Source organism: Arachis hypogaea, chromosome 20 (genome assembly GCF_003086295.3).
Source record: "Arachis hypogaea cultivar Tifrunner chromosome 20, arahy.Tifrunner.gnm2.J5K5, whole genome shotgun sequence".
NCBI classification, from domain to species: Eukaryota; Viridiplantae; Streptophyta; class Magnoliopsida; order Fabales; family Fabaceae; genus Arachis; species Arachis hypogaea.
In genome coordinates, this window is record NC_092055.1 from 107,546,911 (window position 1) to 107,558,642 (window position 11,732).

General features: G+C 38.0%; 1 protein-coding gene across 1 annotated transcript; it reads right to left on the reverse strand.

Moving 5' to 3' along the window:
- Positions 1-1,278: 1,278 nt before the first annotated feature.
- On the reverse strand, positions 1,279-1,895 carry LOC112786110 (phenylalanine ammonia-lyase class 1-like). The gene is made up of 2 exons (XM_025829526.1): positions 1,607-1,895; positions 1,279-1,553 (listed from the first exon to the last, which is right to left on the reverse strand). The coding sequence occupies exons 1-2, from the start codon at positions 1,893-1,895 to the stop codon at positions 1,279-1,281; spliced, it is 564 nt and encodes a 187-aa protein (XP_025685311.1).
- Positions 1,896-11,732: the final 9,837 nt, after the last annotated feature.

The following is an 11,732-nucleotide window of genomic DNA, read 5'->3' on the forward strand; positions in this document are numbered from 1 at the left end:
GAGAATGAATGCATATATGCTGAGATATTGATAATTGTGAATGTTTGCACTTCCACCATCGGAGATGAGGGTTTCCCTGGGAGGAAGCAGTGGCTAGCCACCACGTGCTCCAGGTCGAGACTCGAAGCTCTTTTGACCCTATGTCGTAAGTGTGGTCGGGCACTGTGAAAGGCCCGGATGAGTTCGCCCCCGTAAATATTCACCAGTGAAGGTGATGGATATGGATAATGATTATGATCAAATTTATGATGAGTATAACCCGAGTTGGGGATGCGCGACAGAGGGACAGTCCAATGGTTAGCTACCAGGACTTGTCAGGTTGGCTCTATAACTGACAGATGATATCATCAGCCACTAGGGACAGGCATGCATCATATGCATCTATGTGACATTGTTTGGGTGTGCATATTATACTTGGTTTGCCTATGTGAATAATTGCTAATTGTTCTACTTGCAATAACTGTTTGTTTGTGCTTGCATCTTCCTATTTGTGTTTGCTACTGGGGCTCTGTTGGACTGTGGTGATTGGTTGATGGTTGGATTGTTTGGGCCTAGGGCCGTGGTTGAAATGAGATGAACCGATGGTTGATTTCGGTTTTTTGTTTCTGGTTTGGAATAAAATATGAAAGGCTATTTTGGTTCAGCATAGATAAACCGTTTTAAAAGGCTTTTGAGTTTTTGAGAATTGAACGGTTCTTCTTTCAGAAAAGATTTTCAGACTTTACTTTTATTGTAAACCGTTATTTTTGGAAAGGAGGCATAAGACGGTTATTAATCACTAGTACGGTTTATCTTCACGTATCCTATTAAAGTAATTCCCAAAAACCTTCTACTGAGAACCCTTTCGAGGATGATGTTCTCACCCCCCCTACATTTTTTCCTTTCAGGATATGGCGCCGAAGTTACGAAGAGTTCATTTAGTTGTTGTTGAGATACTCTGTATTATTTTAGTTATGGTTTATTGAACCCTCGCTTTTATCTTGATATATTCTGTAAGAGGGATAGGAATTGTATTGTCCAATGCTTGTAATATTATATATATATATATATATATATATATATATATATATATATATGTATAATATGGATGTACTCTTTATGAGTTGTTGTAAGTTGTATGGTATTTATGGATGTACGTTATCGAACGAAGGTATTTTTGGGAGCAGTATTACGGTTTAAAGTTTTAAACAGGCTCATATTTTAGTATTAAATAGTATAAAAGTCGTCATAATGTCCAAACTATCAGAGTCGCGCAGCTGGAAGCGTTAACTTTGGTAGTTAGGGTGTTACATAAGCCGATGACATAAGTTTGAGAATCTCAACAGCTTCATTTGTTTTCCTAGCTAAAATCAAACCAAGATAGTTCACATCTTGGTTATGTTGCTCAACATTTTGGACATGGCTAGTTACCGGGTTTGCAAGATATTGCAATTCGGAACAGTAAGAAGCCATTGCGATTTCAGTTCCCTTGAAGCCATAATCCAAGCTGGGGTTTCTACTAGCACTTAGATTTGAAGGCAAGCATGAGTTTCCCAATTGATGCAATGACCAATCTTGTGTTATCCATAGACTCACCAATTGTAGTACCTTGAAAGTTACCACTTACCACCATGCAAAGCCTTGTTCCTTGACATATCAATCAAAGGGTTGTCGTTAACAGAGTTAATTTCCTTCTCAATTGATTTGGTTGAGAATCTAATCACTTCAATCAAAGGGCCAAGCCATTGAGGTGAAGTCTTAAGTGCATATTTGCCCTGTTTAGGCTTTTGCAACAGATCAATCTCGTGCAACTTCTTGGCGGCTTTGACATATGAGCTACCATCCAAAATGTGTTCCATTATGGCTGCAGCCTCAATTTGTCCAGGATGGTACTTGGTGTGCAAAATCGTGATCATTCCATTCCTTGGTAATGGTGCTAAAAACTCAATATGCACGTTCATGATCTTATATCTATTTCACAACTTCGTACAACTAACCAGCAAGTGTACTGGGTCGTCCAAGTAATAAACCTTACATGAGTAAGGTTCGATCCCACGGAGATTGTCGGCTTGAAGCAAGCTATAGTCACCTTGTAAATCTCAGTCAGACGGATAAAATTGTTTTAGGAAATTATAGTGGATGAAAATAAATAAAATATAGAATAGGATAGTGGTACTTATATAATTCATTGGTGAGAATTTCAGATAAGCGTATAGAGATGTTTTCGTTCCTCTGATCTCTGCTTTCTTGCTGTCTTCATCCAATCAATCCTACTCCTTTCCATGACAAGCTGTATGTAGGGCATCACCGTTGTCAATGGCTACATCCCATCCTCCTATGAAAATGGTCCAATGCACTGTCACTGCATGGCTAATCATCTGTCGGTTCTCGATTATACTGGAATAGGATTTACTATCCTTTTGCGTCTGTCACTACGCCCAGCACTCACGAGTTTGAAGCTCGTCACAGCCATCCCTTCCCAAATCCTACTTGGAATACCACAGACAAGGTTTAGACTTTCCGGATCTCAGGAATGGCCATCCATGGGTTCTAACTTATACCATGAAGACGCTAATAACTCGGACTCGGTCCCCTGTATTAGATATCCAAGAGATATCCATTCAATCGAAGGTAGAACAGAAGTGGTTGTCAGGCACGCGTTCATAGGGGAATCATGATGACTTTGTCACGATCATCACATTCATGTTGAAGTGCGAATGAATATCTTAGAAGCGGAATAAGTTGAATTGAATAGAAAAACAGTAGTACTTTGCATTAATCCTTGAGGAACAGCAGAGCTCCACACCTTAATCTATGGTGTGTAAAAACTCTACCGTTGAAAATACATAAGTGATGAAGGTCCAGGCATGGCCGAATGGCCAGCCCCCAAACGTGATCTAAAGATGAAACTAAAGATGTTCCAAAGATGAAAATACAATAGTAAAAAGTCCTATTTATACTAGACTAGCTACTAGGGTTTACAGAAGTAAGTAATTGATGAAGAAATCTACTTCTGGGGCCCACTTGGTGTGTGCTTGGGCTGAGCTTGAAGTTTACATGTGGAATCCAACAGCATCAGCAGTCCTTCTTCAACCTCTGAATCTGATTTTTGCTCAAGTCCCTCAATTTCAGCCAGAAAATACCTGAAATCACAGAAAAACACACAAACTCATAGTAAAGTCCAGAAATGTGAATTTAACATAAAAACTAATAAAAACATCCCTAAAAGTAACTAGATCCTACTAAAAACAGACTAAAAACAATGCCAAAAAGCGTATAAATTATCCGCTCATCACAACACCAAACTTAAATTGTTGCTTGTCCCCAAGCAAATGAAAATAAAATAGGATAAAAAGAAGAGAATATATTATAAATTCCAAAATATCAATAAAACATAGCTCCAATCAGATGAGCGGGACTTGTAGCTTTTTGCCTCTTGAATAGTTTTGGCATCTCACTTTATCTATTGAAGTTCAGAATGATTGGCATCTATAGGAACTTAGAATTCAAATAGTGTTATTGATTCTCCTAGTTCAGTATGTTGATTCTTGAACACAGCTACTTTATGAGTCTTGGCCGTGGTCCTAAGCACTTTGTTTTCCAGTATTACCACCGGATACATAAATGCCACAGACACATAACTGGGTGAACCTTTTCAGATTGTGACTCAGCTTTGCTAAAGTCCCCAATTAGAGGTGTCCAGGATTCTTAAGCACACTCTTTTTTTTGCTTTCGACCTTGACTTTAACTGCTCAGTCTCAAGTTTTCACTTGACACCTTCACGCCACAAGCACATGGTTAGGGACAGCTTGGTTTAGCCGCTTAGGCCAGGATTTTATTCCTTTAGGCCCTCCTATCCACTGATACTCAAAGCCTTGGGATCCTTTTTATTGACCCTTGCCTTTTGGTTTTAAAGAGCTTTTGGCTTTTTTTGCTTGCTTTTTTTTTCTTTTTCTATTTTTTTTTTGCCATTTTTTTTCTTTTTTTTTTCTGCAAGCTTTTGTATTCACTGCTTTTTCTTGCTTCAAGAATCATTTTTATGATTTTTCAGATTATCAAATAACATTTCTCTTTATCATCATTCTTTCAAGAGCCAACATATTTAACATTCTTAAACAACAACTTCAAAAGACATATGCACTGTTCAAGCATTCATTCAGAAAACAAAAAGTATTGTCACCACATCAAAATAATTAAACTAGTTTCAAGGATGAATTCGAAACCATGTACTTTTTGTTCTTTTGTTTTTAAAACATTTTTCATTTAAGAGAGGTGATGGATTCACACTCACTACTTTAAGGCATAGACACTTAGACACTAATGATCATGTAATAAAGACACAAACATAAATAAACATTTAACATAAGAAAATGAAAAACAGAAAATTTAAGAACAAGGAATGAGTCCATCTTAGTGATGGTGGCGTTTCCTTCTTGAGGAACCAATGATGTCCTTGAGCTCTTTTATGTCTCTTCTTTGTCTTTGTTGCTCCTCCCTCATTGCTCTTTGATCTTCTCTGATTTTATGAAGGATGATGGAGTGCTCTTGATGTTCCACCCTTAGTTGCTCCCAATAATTGTGTGGAGAAAAATGTATCCCCCGAGGTATCTCAGGGATCTCTTGATTTGCAGTCAAATGTTCTACCACTGAGCTATAGACCCTTGAGATGAATCTCTCCATCTCCTATGACTCAGAGGTGGAAGCTTTTGTCTTTCCTTTCCTCTTTCTAGAGGTTTCTCTGGCCTTAGGTGCCATCAATGGTTATGGAAAAACAAAAAAAAAGCTATGCTTTTACCACACCAAACTTAGAATGTTGCTCGCCCTCGAGCAAAAGAAGAAAGAATAGTAGAAGAAGAAGAAGATATGGAGGAGATGGAGGGATATGTGTATTCGGCTATATGGGTGGGAAAAAGATTTTGAATTTTGAAGGTAGGTGGGGTGTATAGATGTGAGTGGTGAATGGAAAACAGAAGGGATGACTGTGAATGGAGAGAGAGAGGGTGATATAGGATTATGAGGAGGAAAGGTGAATGGAGGTATGTGGGGATCCTGTGGGGTCCACAGATCCTGAGGTGTCAAGGATTTACATCCCTGCACCAATTAGGCATGTAAAATGCCTTTGCATGCATTTCTGGCGTTTAGACACTGAAGTGATGCTTGTTCTGGGCGTTCAACGCCCATATGCAGCATATTTCTGGCGTTCAGCGCCAGCTCCATGCTCTGTTCTGGCGTTGAACACCAGCCAGATGCTCCTTACTGGCGTTTAAACGCCAGTAAGTCCTTCCTCCAGGGTGTGATTTTTCTTCTACTGTTTTTGATTCTGTTTTTAATTTTTGGATTTATTTTGTGACTCCACATGATCATGAACCTAATAAAACATGAAAGAACAATAAAAATAAAAATAAAATTAGATAAATAAAAATTGGGTTGCCTCCCAACAAGCATTTCTTTAATGTCAATAGCTTGACAGTGGGCTCTCATGGAGCCACACAGGTGATCAGGTCAATTTTATAGACTCCCAACACCAACTTAGAGTTTGGATATGGGAGTTCAACACCAAACTTAGAGTTTGGCTGAGGCCTCCCAACACCAAACTTAGAGTTTGACTGTGGGGGCTTTGGTTGACTCTGCAGTGAGAGAAGCTTTTCATGCTTCCTCTCCATGGTTATAGAAGGAGATCCTTGAGTTTTAAACACAAGGGAGTCCTCATTCAGTTGAAGGATCAATTCTCCTCTGTCCACATCAATCACAGCTCTTGCTGTGGCTAGGAAGGGTCTTCCAAGAATGATGGATTCATCCTCATCCTTCCCAGTATCCATGATTATGAAATCAGCAGGGATGTAAAGGCCTTCAACCTTTACTAACACGTCCTCTACTTGACCATAAGCCTGTTTTCTTGAGTTGTCTGCCATCTCTAATGAGATTCTGGCAGCTTGCACCTCAAAGATTCCCAGTTTCTCCATTACAGAGAGTGGCATGAGGGTTATTCCTGACCCCAGGTCACATAGAGCCTTCTCAAAGGTCATGGTGCCTATGGTACAAGGTATTAGGAACTTTCCAGGATCCTGTTTCTTTTGAGGCAATCTCAGTTGATCCAATGCATTTAGTTCATTGGTGAACAGGGGAGGTTCATCTCCCCAAGTCACATTACCAAATAAATTGGTATTCAGCTTCATGATTGCACCAAGGTACTTGGCAACTTGCTCTTCAGTAACATCCTCATTCTCTTCAGAAGAAGAATACTCATCAGAGCTCATGAAGGGCATAAAGAGGTTCAATGGAATCTCTATGGTCTCTAGATGAGCCTTAGATTCTTTTGGTTCCTCAAAGGGAAACTCCTTGTTGATCATTGGACGTCCCAGGAGGTCTTCCTCACTGGGATTCACGTCCTCCCCTTCTTCCTTGGATTCGGCCGTGATGGTTATATCAATGGCCTTGCAATCTCTCTTTGGATTCTCTTCTGTATTGCTTGGGAGAGTACTAGGAGAGGTTTCAGTGATCTTCTTACTCAACTGGCCCACTTGTGCCTCCAAATTTCTAATGGATGACCTTGTTTCATTCATGAAACTCAGAGTGGCCTTAGATAGATCAGAGACTAAATTTGCTAAGCTAGATGGATTCTGCTCAGAATTCTTTGTCTGTTGCTGAGTGGATGATGGAAAAGGTTTACTATTGTTATACCTGTTTCTTCCACCATTATTAAAGCCTTGTTGAGGCTTTTGTTGATCCTTCCATGAGAGATTTGGGTGATTTCTCCATGAGAGATTATAAGTGTTTCTATATGGTTCACCCATGTAATTCACCTCTGCTATTGCAGGGTTCTCAGGATCATAAGCTTCTTCTTCAAAAGATGCCTCTTGAGTACTGTTGGATGCAGCTTGCATTCCATTCAGACTCTGAGAAATCATATTGACTTGCTGAGTCAATATTTTATTCTGAGCCAATATGGCATTTAGAGTATCAATTTCAAGAACTCCCTTCTTCTGAGGCGTCCCATTACTCACAGGATTCCTCTTAGAAGTGTACATGAACTGGTTATTAGCAACCATGTCAATGAGTTATTGAGCTTCTGCAGGCGTTTTCTTTAGGTGAATGGATCCACCTGCAGAAGTATCCAATGACATCTTAGTTAATTCAAACAGACCATCATAGAATATATCCAGGATGGTCCATTCTGAAAGCATGTCAGAAGGACACTTTTTGGTCAGTTGCTTATATCTCTTCCAAGCTTCATAGAGGGATTCACCTTCTTTCTGTCTGAAGGTTTGAACATCCACTCTAAGCTTACTCAGCTTTTGAGGAGGAAAGAACTTGGCTAAGAAAGCCGTGACCAGCTTATCCCAAGAGTTCAGGCTATCTTTAGGTTGAGAGTCCAACCACACTCTAGCTCTGTCTCTTACAGCAAACGGGAAAAGCATAAGCTTGTAGACCTCGGGATCAACCCCATTGGTCTTAATAGTCTCACAGATTTGCAGAAACTCAGTTGAAAACTGATAGGGATCTTCTGATGGAAGTCCATGGAATTTGTAGTTCTGTTGCACTAGAGCAACTAATTGAGGTTTCAGCTCAAAATTGTTTGCTCCAATGGTAGGGATTGAGATGCTTCTTCCATCAAACTTGGAAGTAGGTGTAGTATAATCACCAAGCATCTTCCTTACATTATTATTATTTTCGGCTGCCATCTCCTCTTCCTTTTCGAAAATTTCTGTAAGGTTGTCTCTGGATTGTTGTAATTTAGCTTTTCTTAGTTTCCTCTTCAGAGTCTTTTCAGGTTCAGGGTCTGCTTCAACAAGAATGTTCTTGTCCTTGCTCCTGCTCATATGAAAAAGAAGGGAACAGAAAATAATAATAGGAATCCTTTTTACCACAGTATAGAGGTTCCCTTGTGTGAGTAGAAGAAAAGAAGAAAGAGAATGAAGAAGAGAAGAATTCGAACTCAGAAGAGAAGAAGGGATTCGAATTTTTGGGTGAGGAGAAATGTTAGTAGATGAATAAATAAATAGAAGGAGATGCGGGAGAGGGAATTTCGAAAATTAATTTTTGAAAAGAAGTTGATGATTTTCGAAAATTAAAGGAGAATTAAAATTAAAATTACAATTTAAACAATTAATTAACTAAAAAGAATTTTTGAAAAAGAGGGAGGTATTTTCGAAAATTAGAGAGGGATAGTTAGTTAGGTAGTTTTGAAAGAGATAAGAAACAAACAAAAAGTTAATTAGTTAGTTGAAACAAATTTTGAAAATCAATTTTTAAAAGATAAGAAGATAAGAAGTTAGAAAAGATATTTGAAAATCAAATTTTTGAAAAAGATATGATTTAAAAAGATATGATAGAAAGATATGATTAAAATTAGTTTTGAAAAAGATTTGAATTTTAAAATCAAAATTAATGACTTGACTCACAAGTAATCACAAGATATGATTCTAGAACTTAAAGTTTGAATCTTTCTTAACAAGAAAGTAACAAACTTGAAATTTTTGAATCAAAACATTAGTTGTTGATAATATTTTCGAAAATTATGAGATAAAATTAAGAAAAAGATTTTTGAAAAATATTTTTAAAATTTTCGAAAATAAATAAGAAAAAATGAAAAAGATTTGATTTTTGAAAAAGATTTTGAAAAAGATTTTGAAAAAGATAGGATTTTTAAATTGAAAATTTGATTTGACTCATAAGAAACAACTAAATTTTAAAAAGTTTTAAAAAAGTCAACTCAAATTTTCGAAAATTTATGAGTGAAAAAAGGAAAGATATCTTTTTTTATTTTTGAATTTTTAATGATGAAAGAGAAAAACATCAAAAAGACTCAATGCATGAAAATTTTGGATCAAAACATGTGATGCATGCAAGAATACTATGAATGTCAAGATGAACACCAAGAACATTTTGAATGTCAAGATAAACACCAAGAACTTATTTTTGAAAAATTTTCAAGAAAAGAAAACATGCCAGACACCAAACTTGAAAATTTTTAATTTTTAGACACTAAGAATTCAAGAATGCATATGAAAAACAAGAAAAGACACAAAACAAGAAAATATGAAGATCAAACAAGAAGACTGGCCAAGAACAACTTGAAGATCATGAAGAATATAATGCATGAAATTTTCGAAAATAATTTTTAGAAAATTAAAAAGATGCAATTGACACCAAACTTAAAACTTGACTCAAGACTCAAACAAGAAACACAAAAAATATTTTTGATTTTCTGATTTTGTAAATTTTTTTTTGTATTTTTCGAGAATTAATTGGGAAAAACGAAAAAGAAGAAATTTTTTTTTATTTTTTTCGAAAATAAGAATAATAAAATCAAAAAGGTTAAAATTAAAATAAAGTTACCTAATCTGAGCAACAAGATGAACCGTTAGTTGTCCAAACTCGAACAATCCCCGGCAACGGCGCCAAAAACTTGGTGTGCGAAATCGTGATCATTCCATTCCTTGGTAACGGCGCTAAAAACTCAATACGCACGTTCATGATCTTATATCTGTTTCACAACTTCGTACAACTAACCAGCAAGAGCACTGGGTCGTCCAAGTAATAAACCTTATGTGAGTAAGGGTCGATCCCACGGAGATTGTCGGCTTGAAGCAAGCTATAGTCACCTTGTAAATCTCAGTCAGGTGGATTAAATTGTTTTAAAAAATTATAGTGGATGAAAATAAATAAAATATAGAATAGGATAGTGGTACTTATGTAATTCATTGGTGAGAATTTCAGATAAGCGTATAGAGATGCTTTCGTTCCTCTGATCTCTGCTTTCCTGCTGTCTTCATCCAATCAATCCTACTCCTTTCCATGGCAAGCTGTATGTAGGGCATCACCGTTGTCAATGGCTACATCCCATCCTCCTATGAAAATGGTCCAATGCGCTCTCACTGCATGGCTAATCATCTGTCGGTTCTCGATCATACTAGAATAGGATTTACTATCCTTTTGCGTCTGTCACTACGCCCAGCACTCGCGAGTTTGAAGCTCGTCACAGCCATCCCTTCCCAGATCCTACTCGGAATACCACAGACAAGGTTTAGACTTTCCGGATCTCAGGAATGGCCATCCATGGGTTCTAACTTATACCACGAAGACGCTAATAACTCGGACTCGGTCCCCTGTATTAGATATCCAAGAGATATCCATTCAATCGAAGGTAGAACGGAAGTGGTTGTCAGGCACGCGTTCATAGGGGAATTATGATGACTTTGTCACGATCATCACATTCATGTTGAAGTGCGAATGAATATCTTAGAAGCGGAATAAGTTGAATTGAATAGAAAAACAGTAGTACTTTACATTAATCCTTGAGGAATAGCAGAGCTCCACACCTTAATCTATGGTGTGTAGAAACTCTACCGTTGAAAATACATAAGTGATGAAGGTCCAGGCATGGCCGAATGGCCAGCCCCCAAACGTGATCTAAAGATGAAACTAAAGATGTTCCAAAGATGAAAATACAATAGTAAAAAGTCCTATTTATACTAGACTAGCTACTAGGGTTTACAGAAGTAAGTAATTGATGGAGAAATCCACTTCCGGGGCCCACTTGGTGTGTGCTTGGGCTGAGCTTGAAGTTTACACGTGGAGAGGTCATTCTTGGAGTTGAACTCCAGTTTGTAACGTGTTTCTGGCGTTGAACTCCACTTTGCAACTTGTTTCTGGCACTGGACGCCAGACTATAGCATAGAACTGGCGTTGAACACCAGTTTACGTCCTCAATCCTTATTTAAAGTATAAACTATTATATATTGCTAGAAAGCCCTGGATGTCTACTTTCTAACGCAATTGGAAGCGTGCCATTTGGAGTCTTGTAGCTCCAGAAAATTCACTTTGAGTGCAGGGAGGTCAGAATCCAACAGCATCAGCAGTCCTTCTTCAACCTCTGAATCTGATTTTTGCTCAAGTCCTCAATTTCAGCCAGAAAATACCTGAAATCACAGAAAAACACACAAACTCATAGTAAAGTCCAGAAATGTGAATTTAACATAAAAACTAATAAAAACATCCCTAAAAGTAACTAGATCCTACTAAAAACAGACTAAAAACAATGCCAAAAAGCGTATAAATTATCCGCTCATCAGTGCTTCAATTTGTGTGTCAAATGATCAGTGAACTCTGGCTTCCCCTGCATCACCTCCGCGAATATGGCCGAAAGAACCTCCAACAAGACAACTAGGATATTAGCCTCAAATAGGACAATTGAGGCTAGTCTAGAACCAACAGTAGTTCTATTCACTAGTGCAAGGCCTTCTTTAGGTTGCAAATCGAAGAAATTGGATCCGATTCTGGCCACATGGAATGCTTCTTTTGCATTAAAGATCTCTCCATTGGGTCCAACAGCCTTCGAATTTGGTCTGCCAGTTAACAAACCAGCAATGTATGATAATGGAACAAGGTCACCAGAGGCTGTGATTGTTCACTATGAGACGAAATGTTTCCCCCTCTTCGTTTACCCACTTCACCATTTTTGGGCATTCGAAGGATTAGGGCTCATAAATTTGAAAGTTTGGGGGTTGTAATGTGGTGCGCAGAAATCGTGACGGTTCCATTCCTTGGTAACGGCGCTGAAAACTTTATACGCACGTTCATAATCTTAATTCTTTGTCACAACTTCGCACAACTGACCAGCAAGTGCACTGGGTCGTCCAAGTAATAAACCTTACGTAAGTAAGGATCGATCCCACGGAGATTGTCGGCTTGAAGCAAGCTATGGTCACCTTGTAAATCTCAGTCAGGCAGATTCATATAGTTATGGAGAT